At 44.7% G+C, this 20537-nt stretch overlaps 1 protein-coding gene across 1 annotated transcript in view; it reads left to right on the top strand.

The window, feature by feature from the left end:
* Positions 1-20537, top strand: part of LOC143295292 (VWFA and cache domain-containing protein 1-like) — a 75455-nt gene that overhangs the window by 15168 nt on the left and 39750 nt on the right. The window contains exons 4-5 of the mRNA XM_076606913.1: positions 144-250; positions 10878-11052. Of these exons, the coding sequence (XP_076463028.1) occupies positions 144-250; positions 10878-11052 (282 nt within the window). The remainder of the gene's footprint in view (positions 1-143; positions 251-10877; positions 11053-20537) is intronic.

Raw genomic sequence — 20537 nt, 5'->3', positions numbered from 1 at the left:
GTATGATGTACACTTTGATGCTTCTTATTGCTCCTTTTTATCAACAACTGAATGTTTTGTTATTTTATTGGGTTTTTTTTTTTGTTTGTTTTGTTTTGTTTTGTTTTTGTTTGTTTGTTAATTTCCGGTGTTTTGTTTCATAGGAGTGAGAGTGTGTACGGGTGCAAGATCAACCGACAGACAAGTTGTGACCTCATACCTCCCAGCATACCCCGTGGATCTTTCAACCCAGGTCGAAATTTGACTGAAGGTAAGGAGGGTGTTTGGTGCATTTATGTGGATCAGCCTGTTCTACTAGTAATATCTGTAAACTTGTGTGAAGTTGATTGTCTGTTCATGATGTTTGTTTTTCATCTCTACTCACTGGGAGTGGGAAGGGGGAAAAAAAAGAGAAAGAATCACCGGATCAGCGCTCACACTTTGTTATGTTTTATTCACAAACGATTAACATTTTTGGAGGTAGAATTTCAAGAAAATCAGGGAAACACTAAATAACTTTTGTTGTAATATTTAGATTTTTTTTTCATATATATACTTCTTCTTTTTTTTTATCCCCCCACCCCCTCCCCCCTTTTTTTGTTTTGCCATCAGTCATTGAAACCTTGGAAAAGCTTCACACATCCCTCCATCCCCTCCACGCCTCCACCCCCAACCCTTCACCCCTTCTCTAGTTCCCCAACACCCTCCATTCCCTCATCCTCTCATCTCTGGCTTGCAGTTCTAGCTAGCTGGCTGTTGACTGGTGTGTTTGCAACCAACCACACAGAAAAAACAAACTGGATGACAATATGCGGACCCCGCAGCCTGTTACTTTTTCAGAACTATGTGTGTTGTGTAGTGTTGTGTACTGCTACTGATGTGTGGTTTTGATTATCACGGAGGTGGTGGGCGGGGGTGCTTGAAGGCCCATTCGTGAGGGGAAGTGAGTGTGGAGGTGCGACCTGGGGGTAGTAGTGATTTAGACTGCAGTGCTGCATGGTGGAAGGGGGGAAGGGATGGATTGTGGGAGGAAGGGATGTGGAGGGTTTGTCGGGGAGGGGAGAGGGTGGCAGGGTTGGGAGTTGAGTCCTAAGGGAGTGCAGACATTTGACTATTGACTCAGCTGTAAAATGTGGAGGCTCTTGCCATTTCTCCTGTTTCTGCCCACCAGCTTTGTTTCCCACCCCACACCGTCCTCCGGCAACAAACACAACAGACACAGAGAGAGAAAGAGAGGGGTGTTGGATGGGAAGGGATGGATGGTTGAGGACTGGGGTATAGGAGGAAGAGGATGGGGTCTTGGAATAGACTGCAACAAGAACAGACAAAAGTGAGAGTGTTTCGAGGCGTTGCTCTCTCAGTCTCCCCCCACCCACCCCCTCCCACACACCCCACACTCACACTACCCACCCCCACCCTCACCACCCTCCTCACTGTCTTCCTCAGCGTGTCTTCTGGAACCGACAGGGTCTCTTTGATTTAAAACAATAAGCCTCGACTTGTATGTTTATTGCCTGCTGTCTGTTCTCACTTGTTTTCGCTTCAGCCTGTCCCAGTGTCTGTTCTCTTCCTGTCTCTGCAGTTCCTGTGAGTTGCAGAGGGTGGGTGGGGGCTGGTGGGTGGTGGGGGGAGTACGAAGAAACATTTTGGAGACTTGCTGGCAATTTTAGGAATCAAGATATATCTCTATCCAATGAAAGTTTCATTTAGATAGGTCTTGTATCATTGAAAAAAAAACTTTTGACAATAAAGGGGGGGGGAGGAAAGAAATCGCCCATCCTCAAAAGTTAAATGAAGGGTCATAATTCTGTGGGTTCCTTTTGTTTGTTTGTTTGTTTGTTTTTTCAGAATTCACGTTAGATTATTCCAATGAATTTACATCTCTCTTCTCCCCTCCTTCTCATTCTCACGTACACACACAACCATGCACACACATATAATGCACAACACACAAAATGCATGCATCCATGCTGCACACACTCACACACACACAACAAATACACACACATATTATGCATGCATAAGTAAATATGCACATGTGCACGCAAACACACAGCAGTTGTTGTTTGTTCAATTTACTATCTGAAAATCAAATTCTGACTTTGACTTCACACACACACACACACACACACACATGCGTTCCACACACAGAGAAGGAAGGGCGGGTTGGGGGTGGGGGGCGGTATGTAACTGTAGCAAAATGTAAAGAAGAGAAAAAGGGAGGAAGTAAGATGTGGTAGGGTTTCAGGTTGGTTGAGTGGCAATGGAAGGGGGGTGAGGTTGTCTTTGGGGGGAGGGGAGGGGACATGGGGGGCCGTGGGGGTTGTGGTGATGGTAAATCAGGCGGGGCTGTCACACAGAGTGAAAAGGGGAGGAAGCAGTGTGTTTTGAATGTTAATATTTTGCAGCTTCCAGCCTCTGCCACCCATTGTATCTAAACCAGAACAACAGGCTTCACTTGGCTTGTTCTCCCTCTTTTTTTTCTCACTTTTTGTTTTTCTCTTCTTCTTTTTTTTCTTCTTTTTTTTTTTTTCTCTCTCTTTCTCTTTAGTCTTTTCTTTTTTTTCTGTCCATTTCTTTTGCTCAGTGAATATTTGCATACATAGATGTGTGTGTGTATACATATATAATTATGTCTGTGCATTTATCCCATCCTGCCGTCAATGATTTGACATGTTTTTATTTCGTTTCTTTCTTCACCCTGAGGGGTTGAATCAGTGAATGTGAAGATGTGTGTATGTTTATTCCATTTTCAGAATCAAGCAAGTTTGTTCTTGTTCTCTCTCTCTCTCTCTCTCTCTCTCTCTCTCTCTCTCTCTCTCTCTCTCTCTCTCTGTCTGTCTCTCTCTGTAGCTCTCTAGCTCTCTGGCTCATGTCATCTCTCATCTTATGGGCCAGAGGCCAGACAAGATTTTTTTCAACTTTGTCTCTATCTCTCTCGCGGTCTTTATTTCTCACAAAACTGGTGAAAGAAAATGGCAAGACCAGTGAAATACAGAGATCTGTGTAGAATCTAATTGCCTGTAAAACAGCACTCCCCTGTACAGAGGAGAAGTGAAAGATTGCTGTACATTGCATATTGGAGATGAGGAATTTAGCGACTCAGATTTTTCGTTTGTTGATTTTTTTTTCTTCAAGAAGTGCTAAGAGCACTTCCTTCATTCCATTTCAGAGGGGAGGGAATGGGGACAATATTGGCACATTTACGTAGAGGAATCAAAATTTGCTTTGCCACTAAGCGAGTGGGTGGGGTGGTGGAATCAAAATTCTTGCAGCCAGTCATGAGAACAAGTCCATTCTTTGGCTTGAAACTTCCAAATCACAAGGACAAAAGACTTCTTTGTTTTCTGGCACAAGAAACCTTGACTTTTCAAATGGCTGGGAAACAATGAAGGGTATAGAATGTGCATGTTGTTTCAATTGCATGCATATTGTTCCAAGTGCACGTGATGCACTCTTGCCATGAGGTATGCAATTGTTTCTCTTTTCTTTTTGTCGGTAGAGAAGGGTCATCAGTTTTTTCTGTTTGTCTTTTGCACACTGACAAATGGTCGGACTAACATGTGACAGAGAGTAGGTACAGACTCAAAGGCAAGTGAAAAGGTTTAATGGGGTAGAAAAAAATCTTACCAACCGGCTCCAAAACGCCCCCCTCTGTTTCTTCAAGACATACATCACCTATAGAAAAGATCAATAGAAAGAACAAAATCAAAATAGATAAATAGATAAACGAAAAAGCAATAGCCAGGAAGACAAATATTAACACACCTCCCTTCACACCCCCACCCACGACACATCTTCTCAAAGATTAATGAATGAATATGAATAAATAAATAAATGAATAAATGAACCAATAAATAAATAAAAAGAAGATGGATAAACCTGGAAGCATAATGTTTGAGGGTAACAGTTCATCTCTGAAAAGAAGAGGTTTCATGAATTGAACCTACCTAAGAAGAATGTTGACAAAAAGAAACAAGCATTTCCTCTTCCTCTCTCAGTGTCCTTCCTACATTTCTTTCCCAGCAATTTCCCACCCCCACCTGCTTCCCACCATCACTACAGTATACAATACCACTTCCGAAGGGGTGTACACGAAGGGTGACTGAGGAAGAAAGCGTGAAGAAGTTAGTGACAGAGGGAATGGCTGACTTTACGACACGGGTGGAGCCAGGGTAGACAGAATGGAAACCTTGGCCACGAACGACATCGCCTTGTCGACCAACTCCGTCCTTCCCACTTTACTTCTTATGTCTTGTTCGTTCGGCTTCCTCCTCCTCCTTCTCCTTCTCCTCCTCCTCCTGCTAACCTCTCCTCTACCGGTCTTAAAACTCCGTGTGTGTGCGTGTGGACGTACACAAATATTCATGCCCGCAGAATGAGATACCGCGCGCGCGTACACACACACACACACACAGTCATTCTTTCGGGCGAATGTCATTTCTCCGCAATCCCTGAAACAGAATGTTTGTGTGTGTGGAGGGGGGGGGGGGGGGGGGGGGGGGGTTGAGTGTGTGTGTGTGTCGCTTTTTCACTTTGAGTGATATTAGACGTTGTGTGTGTGTTCGCGTGTGTGCGCGCGTTAATTGTCTGCTTGTTTGTTTCTGAGTTGAGGAAAGAAAAGGAGTGAACAAGTCAAGAAAGGGGTTGTTGTTCCCTCCACACTTCCTCCCTCTCCCCCCCCCCCCCCCCCCCTCTCTCTCTCTCTCTCTCTCTCTCCCGCTCAATTTTTTTTTTTTTTTTACACTTTTTTGTGCTCTCGCGCCCTCCCGCTTTCAGTTTATGACTGTACTGCTTTTCGTCTGTCTCCCAGTGCTTGGAATTTTCATTGCCGTCCCAGGGAGCAAGCAACCAAGCTGCTAGCTGGCTGGCTCAGGAGAGCTTCCCACCAAATGATTTTTTTTTTTTTTTTTTTTAATAAAAAGAAAAATGGAAAGAAGTTGAAAAGATAAAAAAAAAATTATATTTATGTATACAAAGACAAGTCGAGAAGACCACGAGAGAAGAGAAGAAACACATACAGAGAGAACGGCAGAGAGAGAGAGAGAGAGCCTCGGTTGTTGTGGTTGTAATGGTTAAAAGGAGAAAGAAAGAAAGTCGTAAAAATAAGAATAAGAAGAAAAGAAAGAAAGGAAAAAAAAAAAGGTTGGGCGAGGAAAGTTGCAAGGAGGGAAAGAAAAAAGAACGTTCAGACATTTTATGACGGGAGGCTGTCGTGCTCTGTTTGATGTGTGCGTTTCGCTGTCCTATATTGCCTTGCCTGCATGGGCCCCGACCAGGAGATGGGGAAGTGCTTTCGGGAAGGGGGTGTAGTGTTCTGTAGTGTGCGGGGGGAGGGGGAGAGGAGGGTTGGGGGAGGAGGGAAGGGGCGGGGTTGCAAGGAGGAGGGCGAGGTTGGGGTGAGGGGTTGAAAGCGCTCGTGTGTGAAGTTATGTTTTGGCCAACTTTAACATTTTGACTCTGTGCGCGCGCGCGTGTGTGTGTGTGTGTGCGTGTGCGAATGCGCTTGTGTCTCTCGGTGATTGCATGTGCGTCTCCATGGATGCATCAATGCTTGCATGAGTGCTGTTGTTTTTATGTTCATTTGGAAATGCGTGACACGTGTTTGTGAAGGTCGTTTAATCAAAAAGTGATAGCAGGTTGTTGTTTTGTTCTAGGCATTCAGACTTCAAAGATGTTCGTGCACTCACGCGCGTTTGCGTGTATGTTGTAAGTTAGTTATACAGAAGATGACAGAGGAAAACTTGAATGTGCGTCTCTCTCTCTCTCTCTCTCTCTCTCTGTTGTGAGCGTATTTGTGCGTTTTTGTCGGTGTGCACGTACGTGAAAGTGTGTGTGTGTGTGTGTGTGTGTGCGCGCCTACAAGAAGAAAATCGCACCAACTGAGTGTGTGTAGGGCCTTTGCTTGCCTACCCTACCCTACCCTATCCTACCCTGCCATATTTTGCCTTGCCTTTCCTTGCCTGGCCCTGCTATGGCTGGCTGGTAAAGGGGAGAAGTGCTGCAGCCAGTTCAGTGACTAACCCCCCCCCCCCCTCCCCTCCCCTCCCTCTGTACTGTCCCAGCGTCTCTTTCTCCCCGGCACACAAAGCGGGGGCATAAAGTTAGGATTTATGGACGTAAGATGACAGGCACGCCAACGCCATGAATATTCCACCTTGTGACGAGGGGCTAGAACGAAAATAAAAGGGGGAAGAAGGATAGGAGAAGTAGAAGAAAAAGAAAGAGGAGGGAAAAAGACAAGAAGAAAGGAAAGCCAAGATGGAGTGGGGTGGATGAGGGGATGGGTGTGTGTGGGTTAGGGTTAGAGTGGGGTGAGGGTGGGTGGAGAGTGGTGAGGGTGTGGGAATCTCCGGACTTGAAAACCCCAGCGTATGTAGACATTGGGCGGTGGAGAAAGTATGTACGTGTGTGTGTTTGTGTGTGTAGGTAGGGGGTGGTGGTAATGGTGGTGGTGCAGGTATACAGAAACGGAAGACTGAAAGAAAAAGGTACAAAAACACGGAAAGTGAAAGAAAAAAGGATGCTTAAAATAGACAGAGTGAAAATGAATATGTATCCAAAAAAAGAAAAAAAAAGAAAGGGTACGGAATAGGAAAAGAAAAGAAAGAGAGAAAGAAACAGAAAAAAGAGATGAATATTTCTTTGTGATTTCGTCGGTTTTCCTCACACTTCAGACATACCATTTACTTTCCTGTTTATATGTGGTTGTATGCATGCGATGTGTGTGTGTGTGTGTGTGTGTGCGCGCGCGCGTGTGTGTGTGTAGATATATATAATTTACGCATATATATATGTGGGTTTTCTTTTTGTTAGTTTTTTTGTTTTTGTTTTTTTAAGATTGAACAGAAAAAAAAGCATCAGCATTAAATCTGAACTTTAGTCGTACTTACCTCCGTTGCTATATGCTATGTATTTTCGTCGAAACATTGGGGGAAAAAATACAAGAAACGAACCTCCCACCCCCATCCCCCTCTACGAGCCAAAATCTTCGTCCGAAATCTTTTGACATATTTACCCACATACCCCAAAACGCATAGTAGCGGCCTAATCAGTGAGGTGAAAACGACCTTACACAGTATAATAGCACATGGGCAGACAGCAATGAGTGTGGGAGTGAAGCACATGAACGTATAGGAAGATAACGAAGAAAGAACATTTTTCACTCATTACGAGGGGGGAAGACAATTTGGATGGAGTTCAAATTAGTATATATAAAAAAGATAACAAGAAAGATTTGTGAACAAGTTCTGTTCAGAGTTCATTAGTGTTGTTGTGGATGAGATCTGATTCTGTGTGTGTGTGTGTGTGCGCGCGCGCGCGTTCATAAAGTTGTTACCATGTCTTAGTAACCTACCCTTTCTTGCGCTGCATTGACGCAAAAATAGGGTAATATGTATGCAGCACTATTTCTCGTATACATGAAGCGTTCGGTGACATCTAATGCTTTGTGTGTTCTCAATCCTCGCTGATATGTATGCACACTTTCAAAAGCGAAAACACGCACATCACGTTCGTTCGTGCGTGGCCCCTTCTGCGGAAATGAATGTACTTTGCTGGACGGGCGAAGCCCCCGATGTATATTTTATAATCACAAAAAAAGGTGAAAAAAAACAACAACTGCACGCGCTAATGTCATTCCCAAGGGGATGTTTATGGCGGGCTGCGGGAACAACATCAAACACGCATCGAAATTGCCTGCCCGCGCCCGCAGCGCTAATTGCCTCTTTCATTAAGGGGCTACCGTGTAGGGCTAATCTACTCTGATCAACTGATAACCGCAACGCACGCTCTGAAGTCGTTGGGGAAGTGAAGTTGGGCGGATGGGGTGGGGAGGGATGAGATGTAGGGTAAGGTGGATGTATAGTGTGGGGCAGGGGGGTGTTGTGGGTGGGACAGGGGTGATTGGAGAATGCATGCCATATATATGGCACCCATGTGCAATCGGTACATAATTATGCACGCACACACGAGTACATACACATGCATGTACGCATGGACACATATGAGCGTGCAAACACACGCGTATGCGCGCGCGAGCACACACGCGCACACGCACACGGCACAAGCACGCACGCATGTACACAATTATGTCCGTGGCGTGTGTGCATGCGCATGACCATGTCCACAAGTTTGAGGGGCAGACAGTAGGGGCCAGCACCCAGAATAGACTGTTCATGTATATGAGGCACACAGCCCGCATGACACAGGCAGAAAGAAAATGTGAGGGACGAAAGAGACATGCAATGAGAGAGAGAGAGAGATGCAGTGCTCTACTCGTCACACTGCTGTGAAGAGGCTCCCACCAATACAGTAATGACGGGCGAGTGGGGCGAACAGAGAAGAAGGGAAAAAAGAGGGAGAAAGAGATGCGTGGCAGCAGCCGTCAGGGGCAGCAGCAGCAGCAGCAGTTATTTGAAGTGGTTGTGTCTTGCCAGGCTTGCTGGCTGCGCTCGGCACTGGCAAAACAAACACCCGCTTTGATCTCTCTCTCTCTCTCTCTCTCTCTTCTTTTTCCCCTCTCTTCATTCGATGCCCCTCTCCTACTCTCTCACCACCTGTCTGTTACCCACCCGGTACCCCCCTACCCACCCACTATCTCTCGTTCTCTCTCTCACTTTTTGCCTCTGTCGTCTCTCTGTACTAGGAGAGGGTAGTGGATAGGAAATAGCAACCCAGTCATATTTCTTTATTGACACATCTTTCTTTCCTTTAGAAATGAAAATATAAGTTGTCTGTGAAAGAAATGCTAAAAAACAAAGAAAATGTCAAAAAGTATGTGAACAAACTTTGTTTCACAGAGGTAGAAAGGTCACAGAAAAAAAAGGGGTGGGTGGGGGAGAAGACGTGGAATGAAGGGTTGAAAAAATACGATGAAAAGAGAAGAGCATGACAGAGCAACAGAAAAAAGGCCAGGAACATCATGTAGCGGAACAACCCCTACAGCTTGGAACTGCACCATCCTTCTCTTCCCAGAGAGAGTGCAAAGGGGGGAGGAGGGGTGGGGGGAGGGGAGGGGTTAAGAGAGAAGGGGCCTCTTCCCTCCCACACACACAAAAAAAATAGAATATAAAAAAAAGGAGAAGAGCAAAACACTGGAGTTTTCCTGTCAAGAGATGAAAGCATTAGACCAGCAGCAGCCTTCCTCTTTTGAACCCCTGAACATCAGAAGATACAGAATCTGCAGTTGCGTCAATGATGATGACGACCATCGATGCTGATAATGAAGTTGCCAGCAGAACTGATAACAGCACAGTTGAAAGCAATGTTGGTGCTGTAAATGCAAAAAATAAAATAGAATAAAAAAGGAAACAGGGATGAGGAGGAAGATGGGAAAGAGGATGTGTTAAAGGAGGAAGGCGATTTTGGAGAGACGATTGTTCCAATTCAAATTCAGTTCTGAACAGTATAGTTCCTTCATTGCTTGGGAATAATATATGTCAGACTGAAAGCTACACAGATAAAGGAAAAAAATAATCTTTTTATTGTTTTTTAGCTATAACGAATTAATTTCCAGTTTAATTCACTGACTTATTAATGGCAAGCCACTTAAAAAAATAATAAATAAAATCCTGTTGTAGATTTTATGCCACCAGTAAAGCTCAGTCTTATTTGTCACTATTTAGCTATGTTTCACATCCCTGTTAAAAAAAAAAAAAAATTGAAAGCTCACTTTCGTAATGTTTTGTTATGTGATCATCATCATCTTTACACATTGATAAATGATAAACATCATTTTTTTCAGAAAGAGATAAATAAATGAATACATACCTGGCTTCACCCCACCCATAATATCTCACTATGCCTGCCTATCTGTGATTCTGAGTGTCCCCAATCACCCATCAAAGACCAGGATAGAGAGAGTTTAGTGAAAAGCCAGCTTCCTGATGGTTTATTCTTCCAGATGCAGGAGCTGCTTCCTTGTAGAAGTTGTAGTCCCATCCTCTAGTCATAACTTTCTATCTCTCTCTCACTTGCTGTTTCATTTCTGCAATACACAGACATACACACACACACACACACACACACACACACACACACACACACACACACACACACACACACACACACAAATCAACCCATAATACATAGCTCTCACTCATTCTTTCACTCTCACAACACACAGAAACACATGAACCCACAATACATATAATATGCAAGCTTACCGAAGATTTAGATGACCGTCACCTCCACTTTGTTTTTAGTACAGAATATAGGAAAAGGTGGAAATTTTCTTCAGCTTTTTTGTAATTTTTTATTTTTCAAACTGATTGCCACTCTTTGTATACACACACACACACACACACACACACACACACACGTGTGTGTGTATGGGCTTGTGTGTACACATTCTCAAGCCATACTGCTGTTATATGGACTGAAGATGGAAGATGCCTGGCTGTAGTACAGCACTCACAAGACCTGCTGCTGTTCTGTGGTGCAATCTTCCGCTTGAGTAGTTCAGGATAGGGACATCACAGGCTGCCTCTCCATTCATGCTTAAGTTACTCATCTCTGCCTACCTTGCTGTTTTCATGAGCAATGATTTCAATCATAACATTTTCAGTTTGCCTCTCTCGCTCCATGTTTTTTGGGGGTTTTTTTGGGTTTTTTTTAACCAATGTTTGGTGTTAGTATTTGTGTCAAGTTTGAAACATGTCACCATGTCATTTGAATATCCATGAATGGGTTTTTACTTGAAGAGCAGATTTAGTTTGTGTGTGTGTATCTGATATGGCTTTGAGTTTGACTGCTTAACTGACATAACCTTCTTTTTTTTTTCTTCTTTTTTTTTTTTTTTTTTTTTTTACTTTCCCAGTACTTTAGGGATATACCAACCACAGACTTGTTGATGGCACTCAGCTGTCATTAATGATTCATTGTCTTTGTTGTTTCAGTGTGGCGAAGCAATACGCATTATTTTCCAAGTCTCAAGTGGCAGTATTTCATCTCAGTGCTGGGCCTTCACAATGAGTTTCCTGCCAGCAGTTTCCGATGGCTTGGCGACTGCCACTCCCCTACTGCACCCCGCAACCGCCACAGTTGTCATAACATCCATGACACCAGACACAGGTGAGATACTGCATGTCTACATCTGTACATGGTTTGACTGAATGTTTTCATTTTGTGTTCTATAAGGGTGTGTTGTTTGCATTCATTTAGACATGTGTAACTACTTTATACTCCCACATTACCAAACTGATGAAGCTCAAGTTCTGCAGAGTGAACAATTCTGATGTTGCCTTGGCTTGGAGCAAATTTGGAGTCGATGTATAATTAGTGAATTCAAGTGTACAGAGGTTTTTAAGTGATGCAGTTGTCCTTTGCGCTTTTGATGGTTTTATCAGCTCCGATGTCAATGCTCGTGTTGGAAAATCAAAGTTACAGCAGTTTCTGGATTAGCTTATACAAGTGGTGGAGTTAATGGTATTTTGCTTTGATTTTTTGTTTTTTGTTTTTTTGTTTTTTGTTGGTTTTTTTCATTTTTTTGTAATGATGTATGTCTTCACACTGTCTTTTGGCATCAGTATTAGGGAGTGCAGGATGTGTTGAATTTTGTTTGTACGTGTAGGAGCTGATTGTTATTCATGTCTGTGCTTCATCACCCTTTCCACCATTTTGATTTCTGTCCTGTTTTGGGTCATCTGCTTTGGGAGCACTACTAAACCTCGTTTGCTCCTGCTTCAGATTTGTCAGTTCCTTTATGCCCACTTGAAAAGAGGTTTTCTAGGGCCACTTCTTGTCACTCTTAGATCGCCTTCAATTTAAAATCCACATCATGTTAATCAAATACCACTTACATTTTTTGTATTGCTTGCAGTAGGAGTGTGGGGACATAATAATATTGCAGGTTGTATACTTTTTGATGGTTCATTCTTACCTTCAAAGCCCAGAGCAGAGTATGAAAAAAAAAGATTAAAAAAAGGTGGTTCTCTGGGAGCTATCACATGTTAGAACTCTGATGCAGGCTTTGTCTCTTAGTGTATGCCGTGTGTGTGTGTTTATGTATTAAGTATTTTGTATTTTTTTGTTCTTGGTGGTGGTGTTTTTTGTGGGTTTTTGTTGTTGTTGTCCGTTATTTTGTTTTTTCGTTTTTTGTTTGAAGAGATGGTGTGATGGTCACCATTGGGGGGGAGGTGGGAGGGGGCGTCTTTTCAGCACTTGTTTATTATGTATTTATTTGTCATCTGGGAATCATATATGCATACATATATGCACAGAGATATATTATGCATGCACCCACTCCTAAACACAAAACGTAAAATGAGAGGGGTGAAGAGGAGGTGGGGGGTGGGGGGGGGTAAGGGACGGGAGGGGGGGGGGGGGGTAAAAGGGAAGGAGAAGGGCGGGAAGCTTGAGCAGCAAAGTGCTGCTGTTTCAGCAGTTTCGATGGATGACCATACTTGTGGACTGGTGCATTCGTTTTGCCATCCGATATTCCCCCACCTCTCTCAGCCTACCCTATTCACCTCCACTAATAACCTAGCTCCCTTTGGGAAGGACAGAGAGTGCAGCAGTAACACAACACCCAGTAGCGAAGAAGGCCCCCACATGCACGCCAGTTGACCAGGCGGGGCGGGCAGGTATTTCACTCAAGCTTCCTTCCCTCGGGCCACTGACTCCATGCCATTGACTCCATGCCCACTCCCCAAGTCTTCGGTCCGTTTTTCACCCCCACCATCCCAACCCCACTCCCACTACACCCCCTCCACCGCATCATCCTCCCCTCTTCATCTCCTTCCGCCCCCTCCCCATCCTTTTGTACATGCACTCTTTCTTTGTTCGCTGATCAGACTTCCTTCACCTCCCACCACCGACGCCCTGTCTCTTCTCACACACCCCCACCCCCCTTCCCCGCTCACACACGTGCTCGCACTTACATTACACATGCGCGTCCACATAAGGAAAGCCCTTTTTTTTCTTCTTTTTTTCCCCCAGTGAAGTGATATACCTCCCGTTCGATGAACACAATAATGCTTTTGGTTTAGACAAGCAATCTGACTGCGGCGATGGATTAATATCTTTTTGTGTGCCTTCGGAGTGCTAGGTGTTAGAGATATTTGACCTGCTACATTAAAGTGGAAATTATGGGGTTCATTGGGAGAGAAGAGAAAGTGGGAGGGCGTTCATTGGAGGGGGACAGACAAGACAGACAGAGAGAGAGAGAAAGTTCATGTCTGCTTTTGCGAGGCTACCAGCCTAGCCGACCGCGTACGCCATATCAGGATCGAGAGGGGTAGGGAGATGGGGGGCGGGGATTGGAAGGGGGGGGGAAAGGGTCGGGGGGGTAGACGGGGGTGTGGGTGGGGGGGGGGGGGGGGGCGTCGGAAGGGGTTGGGAGGTTGAGGGGAGAAATGAACCAGAAACAGAAGTAGCAACCAACGCACCACCACTACGGGCGTGTGTTGGGCCTGTGGAAACGCTTTACAATCATGAAAACAGAAGAGAGAGAGAGAGAGAAGGCGAAACTCTGGGAAGTTGTGGGGAGGAGAGAGGAGGTGCAGTCCTTGAAAGAAGAGGAAAGGGGATGGGGGAGGAAGGGGTCCCTTTGCGCCGCGGCGGACCCCGAGTCCTCTCTTTGATGTTGTTTTCGCAAAGCTCCCTCATAAATTGTGGAGCGGTCCCCGCGCCTGTTTTCTCACTTCCTTCACCTGGGGCCCCCGTCTTTAAGTCGGGAGTGAAGCAGGGGTGAGAAAGAAACAGAAAGACCTACCGAGAAGGCTTTCTATCAAAGCAGACAGGGGGAAAAAATGGGAGTAAAAAAAAAAAAAAGCAAGCAAGCTACAGTTTGAAAGAGAGAGAGAGAGCATTTGAAAAGTTAAACCAGTTGACCCTTTCTTCTGTTTGCCAGGAAAAGACAGGGCCAAGATTAGTTGTTTGAGGAGAACATGAGCAAGGACGATTAGGGACGGATTTCCTTTCTGTACCCTCTCTGTGAGGGTTCCCCAAAGAAGTAAACATGGGGAACAGATCAAAGATGAAACTCTTTTCTTTTTCAAAACTCTTGCGAAAGTGTATTTTAAAAATTCATAATTTATCCTTTAATCTTTCTCTGCCATCCCCATTTATTTGCATGCTGGTCCATTCCCGTGTGTGTGTGCTTTTTTTTGCTTTTTTTTTTCCATTCAGTTTCCATTAGCAATCTTTGAAACATTTGCTAATTTCACTCTGATATGAAGGCAGAGAAATTTTAAAAACGGGAATGACTACTAGTTGCCCACTCCATTATCATCGTGGGCCTCAAAATACAAATACTGTTTGCACATATATTTCTTTTCTTTTCTTTTTTTCTCTTTTTTAATATGTAGAGGTGATGCAGGCTGCACCTGCATCATCTTAATGAGTTTGTGGTCTGGTTCATCATGAGATTGAAAGTTATAGATATGTATATCTGTGGGAAGTCTGGGGTTGTTTTCGATCTTCTGTTGCAGTTTGTAGATGTATGGGTTTGGTGTTTGCTTTGTAGTTGGGTTTTTGTTGTTGTTTTTTGTTTGTTTTCCAGATAAAGCCACTGTCGTCAACTTTTTTTTTTCTCTGTGGATGATATGAAAGCAAGAACTTTTGTGAATACTATTTTGAACAGATATTTCATTACTTAACTTGGTCATATTCTCAAATTTAGTTTTGTCAGATCATGACAAGAGTTAGCTGGTCCCATCCACTTTCTTTGTCTAAACCATATTGGAAAAATCAAATTCGTTTATCATTTGTGTTCAGGGAAAGGCTCTTGCAAAATCTGGGTAATAATTTCTCATGAGCTTACTACTGGTGACATTTTCACATTTATATACACATGCATGCAAGTATACTTGCATGCGCAGGTGTACACACCAGGGCATATGTGTACGCACACACGCACCAGCATACAAACACGCACATGTGCATGCGCACCTGCATTTATTTTCAGTATATCAGTTAATCACACAATTCCTTTTGCGGATGATTATCAGGTGTTCATGATCAAACACGTATGTTTGCGTGCGAGGACATGCACATGTGGGTGTGTGCGCGTGTGGAAGTGTGTCTGCATGTATGTGTATATGTGTGTGTGCGTTTGTGTCTGTGTGTGCACGCGCACGCGCGTGTGTGTTCATGTGTATGTGTGTGTGTGTGTGTGCGTGTGTGTATGTGAATGCAGGCCAGGCCACAGGACATCAAAAAACAAAACAAAACAAAATCGTGCAGAAAGGCAACGGGTGTGTTTGTATGTTATGAGTGCCGACGATGTGCTGTATCAGCCCCATCTACGCTGGCCCTCTGTGGCCACCACACACACACACACACACACAACTGCAGTTGTTGCTGTTTGCTGCTGCTGTTTCTTGTGCTCCTGCTGCTGCTGCTGCTGCTGGTGGTGGTGGTGCTGCTGCTAAACCACGCCGTAACATCGTTACAAGATCTTTGTCTGTGATAAGTCGTTGTGTGCTTCGCCGCTGGTGGAAATAAAGAGCTTGTGTGTGCTAGCTAAAGGAGAGGTGGATAGGAAGGGTTCGTGAGGGCTGGGAGTAAGGAACATTCATGTGACTTGAGAGCGTTCGGAGGGGCAGGACGTCCCGATGTGTTTTCTTTTCGGTATTGAACATACCAACAAAAAGTTTTTTCCTTGCAGGGGTGCAGATGGGGAGGGAGTGAGGGGTGGGGAGGTTGTCATCTCTGTTTCCCTTTTTGTTTCCCAGCCCTCTCCTGCTTTCTCATTGATGGAGGGGGGGGGGGGGGGGTCATCTCTGTTTCCCGTTTTGTTTCCCATCCCTTTCCTCCTTTCTCATTGATAGAGGGGAGGGGGGACCATCTCTGTTTCCCTTTTTGTTTCCCATTCTTCTCCTTTCTCATTGATAGAGGGTGGGGGAGGTCATCTCTGTTTCCTTTCTTGTTTCCCATCCCTCTCCTCCTTTATTATTGAGGAGGGGGGGGGGGGTCATCTCTGTTTCACATTTGTTTTCCATCCCTCTCCTCATTTCTCACTGATAGAGGGACGGGGGGGTGGGGGGGGTCTATCTCTGTTTCCCTTTTTGTTTCCCTTTCCTCTCCTCTTTTCTTATTGAGGGCGGGTTGTCATCTCTGTTTCCCATTTTGTTTCCCATCCCTCTCCTCCTTTCTTATTGGGGTGGGGGGGGGGGGGGGTCATCTCTGTTTCCCATTTTGTTTCCCATTCCTCTCCTCCATTCTCATTGAGGGTAGGTTCTCATCTCTGTTTTCCATTTTGTTTCCCATTCCTCTCCTCCATTCTCATTGAGGGTGGGTTGTCATCATTGTTTCCCATTTTGTTTAATATACCTATCCTCCTTTCTCGTTTAATCACCTCTTTCTCCAACACCATCATCATCGTCATCCTTACTCATCGTGCACCCTCCTCGTCACGCGACCCAGTCCTCCTCGCTCACGCTGTTCGTTCCCATACCCCATCGATATGTCCTATCTAAATGTTAGCTTTGAAAGTGGTGCCTTCCTCTTTCATCAGCCTACCCCTACCGGTACGGCTGTTTGAAGCCCAAAGGGTTCTTCCTTGGATGTGTTTTCCGAAGTATTGCTTAATGACAACTGCTTACCTCATTAGGCCTGCGTAGCTACATAAAGATAAAAGACTGTCTCTTGATAGGCCAGGTGGATGGGTGGAGGCCGAGGAGATACAGAAAGAGAGGGAGAGGGGTGAAGGGGCGGCGGGGGATCAGAGAGAGAGGGAGACGTTGGAATGCTACACCATGTCCCTCAGCCCCAACTGACGTGTGTGTGTGTGTGTGTGTGTGTGTGTGTGTTAGAGACGGGGGATGGGGTATAGTTTAAGCTTAAAAGAAAGCGGTTATTAGCTTGAGTGGAGCAAGAACATTAAAACAGAGCATTAGTTGAGAGTTTGGGTTTGTTGTTTTTTTGTTTTTTGTTGTTGTTGTTTGTTTTGTTTTTGTTTTGTTTTTGTTTTTTTGTACTGTTTTTAAAGTTTGTTGGTGTTTTTTGTTATTGTTTTTACTATTTTATTTTGAATAATGCCCCATGTCTTTCAGTGTCTCGTTTTGTCTGTGCTCTCAAACAACTGACCTTGTGACTGACCGTTTGTGACGTCTTCTGGCCATGAATTAGTTGAGCCAACACTACTTTTTTAGTATGAAGCGGTGCAGTCAGTAAGCTGGAAGGCCTGTCAGCTCGGTTTATACAAATTATAGATGTTGGAAAATGGATGAAAAGAAGTATTCAATGCTTTTGCGATCTCATGGCAGGTGATCACTTGTTCGAGTGTTGATGACTGCCGGATTGGTTAAATGTGGATGTGGGTATGTTTTTTTGTTGTTGTTGTTGATGCTGCTGTTGTAATGTTGTTTGTAAGTGGGGAGAGGAGGAGGGAGCTGAGGCGTTAAGAGGGTGGATTGGGACGGGTGGGGGAATGGGATGTCACGACAGTAAGATGACAGTACTGATGTTGCTTTTTGTTGTGGTTGAAAGCACACAAAATGCTTAAGTTTACAAGCGTACATCTGTTTGTTTGTTTTCCCATGGTTTTCATGTTCACCACCGCTGGACGTCACCAAACCTTGAATTGTGGACAGCTTGAAACGAAATATCAGAAGAGCAGTGTTGAAAATTTCCATGGCAGCGTCATGTAGTTCACCTTCAAATTCTGAAAGGGGGCAAGGGGGTTCGTTTGTTGTATGTGTATGCGAAAGATCACCCCATATTTCGTCCTTTTTTTCTTCTTTTCTTCTTCTTCTTCTTCTTTAATACTGTGCCATCACAATTTTGTCTTTTTGTTTGTATGTTTGTTTTACTATTACTAATACTACATTCAGTATTCGCAGTATACTTCAAATTTTGAATACCCATACCTCCTGTCGACACCTCCACCCCACCCACCCCTAAACTCCCGCCCCTCAAAATGCCATCAATATTCTCTCTCAGCTCCTCTTTCCCTCTCTCTCTCTCTCTCTCTCCTCATTGACTGGGTGGGTTTCTGGGTTTTCCCATCTAGAACTGAGTGAGATGGAGAGAGGGCAACAACGTAGTGATGAGAAAGGCAGGCCTTGGTTTGTATCAGTTTGTTTTCGGACTGTCACTGGTCTCCAGTTTATCACTGTTCCTTGGGACTGCTGACGGGCCGTGATAGCGGGGACCACCACCACCACTACACCACCTTACCTGCACTTTTCAGCTTTGTGCGGCACTGCAGCGTGTGTGTATGTGTGCGTGTGTTTTGGGGGAAGAGATATAGATAGGGTCGGGATCGGAGTAGGAGAGGGAGTGAGGATGGTGGGAGGCAGTAAGAGGACGAAGGAAGGGAGAAGGGGTGTAGTGTGGAATAGTGTCATATGTGCTGCATTAGTATTCATGTACTTTCTTTTGTTTTCGTTTTCGGGTCAGTCCCGCAACCCCCCATCCTCCCCATTCTCTCTTACACACACACACACACACACACACACACATACATACATACACGCATGCATGCACGCGTGCGCGCACACACACACACACACACACACACACACACGCGCGCACGCGCGCACGCACGCACACACACACACACGCGCGCGCGCGCGCGCTCTCTCTCTCTCTCCTCACATGGGATGCCCACTCACACAGTGCTGTCCCACATCTCGTCAGTCAGTCAGTTCTACTAGCCTATACCACACATAAGAGGAAGAAGGAAACTGGCAGAATAACGGGGGGTGGAAAGTTCAAACAAAAATAAGAAAATACCACGAAGAAGAACAGGAAGAAGCAAAGATGAAGAAAGAATTTTTTTTATAAGAACGAATATTATGACGGGGACATAATATTACTTTCTTGTTGCCCTGTCCAGTTCATTGTGTGTTTTTTTTAACTGTGACCTTTTCAAATGAAATACTGTTTAAAAACCAAGAAAGAAACCCCGTCATTTAGAAAGGGTCTGTCAGAACTGAACTAAAGAAAGGGGCTGAAGAAAAGAAGCAGGGGGAGTCGTTTCACTGGTATCAGGCAAGGAACATGGAGAGGTAGTCTAGGGTCTCTGGCTGTATCTGGATTCTCGCGACTGTACGTACGTACCGCTTTGAGCGACGCAGCGCCCGCCCGCCAGCTCTGCTCGCTGCTGTTAGCCCCTATGCAAAGCAACAAAACAGTGGAGGGTGGGCGTATGCAGTATTTGCGTGTGTATGAAATCAGTTGTTGCAGTTTCGCTGACAAAACGCTATAGCTTTGTGTTGGTGGTTGTCGAGAGCCTAAAACACTGCTGGCTGCAGCAACAGATAGGCCTGCAGCTACTATACGCATTACTACTTGTTACTACGCGGCGCAGACAGCTACGCATACAGCTACTGTAGCAAAGTATATGGAGGGACAAGAGATAGATAGATATAGACACGGGAGTGAGGGAGGGAGGAGTGGTGGGTGGGTGCGTAGGCAGTAGGAGAGAGGGAGGGTGGGTGGAACTCCATGGCCTGGAGGGGAGAGCCATTAAAACATGAAAGAGGACGACATCAAAGAGGTTTGGGGTTTTTTTCTTCTTCTTTTTTCTTCTTTTTTTCAAGGGTAGGGGAGGTTGCAGTGAGGTGAGGAGGAAGAGAGTTGGAAGAGAGGTGAGGGGTTGAAGGAAGGAGGGGTGGCGGAGGGGGGGTAGATGAGGGTGAGATATATACCGACGTCAGGACCCTGTAGCAATTGCCAGGTTCATTGCCGTGTTGTGGCGCGTTGCTTGGGACCCTAAACTTTTTTTCGTTGGGTCTTTTCCCCAAGCTATACCCCCTCCCAGTCCACGTCTGTCAGCCAGAGCTACAGCAATACCCCTTGCCCCTCTATCCCTCCACCCTGTCTGTCTGTCTCTCTGTCTGCCCCTCTTTCTCTCTCTCTCTCTCTCTTTGTGTCTGTCTGTGTGTCGAATATATATATTGTGAGTACGCACGTGTATGCGATTGTGCATCAATTTTTGGTAATGATTTTGATGTTTGAATGTGACGATTTTTTTTTCTTGTCATTTTTTTGTCTTTTGTTTGTAAGTTCTTTTCCTTAGGATTTTTCTTTTCTTGGTATGCTTTCCCCCTTTCGAGTGGTAGATGAAAAAAAAAAACCACTCTGTGTTTATTTATTATCCTCAGAAATAAAATCGATTCATTCATTCATTTTCTCTCTCTCAGAGCCCTCTCGGAATCTCCTTTCATCTCTTCCGGAATTAATGAGTTGCACTCCGGTTTTAACATCGACATCGACGCCCACAACGGGCGATATGGCCGACAGGGGATAAAACGATTGCGTAGGAAAGGAGATTCAAACTCGTAACCTTCTGGACGTAAATCCTGTGCTCAGACAACTGAGCTATATATATGCAAGCATCTCCCCCCCCCCTCTCTCTCTCTCTCTCTCTATCACACACACACACACACACACACACACACACACACACATATCAGGCCACGCTGATACTCTTTTTGTCTTGTTAGTAGTCGTTTTTCAGTTGTCTGGATTTAAACATTACGATTATACTCATTGTATTTTATTTTATTTTGCTTTGCTTAATGATAATAATTTTTTTTTAAACCTTTTTGAGTTTGCCATGAACAACAACAATAAAAAGAAAAAAAAAGAAGTTGCTGAAAATGTGC

Source organism: Babylonia areolata, chromosome 20, assembly GCF_041734735.1.
Source record: "Babylonia areolata isolate BAREFJ2019XMU chromosome 20, ASM4173473v1, whole genome shotgun sequence".
NCBI classification, from domain to species: Eukaryota; Metazoa; Mollusca; class Gastropoda; order Neogastropoda; family Buccinidae; genus Babylonia; species Babylonia areolata.
The sequence above is the reverse complement of the archived record's forward strand: the minus strand, read 5'-3'. Positions and strand labels throughout refer to the sequence as shown.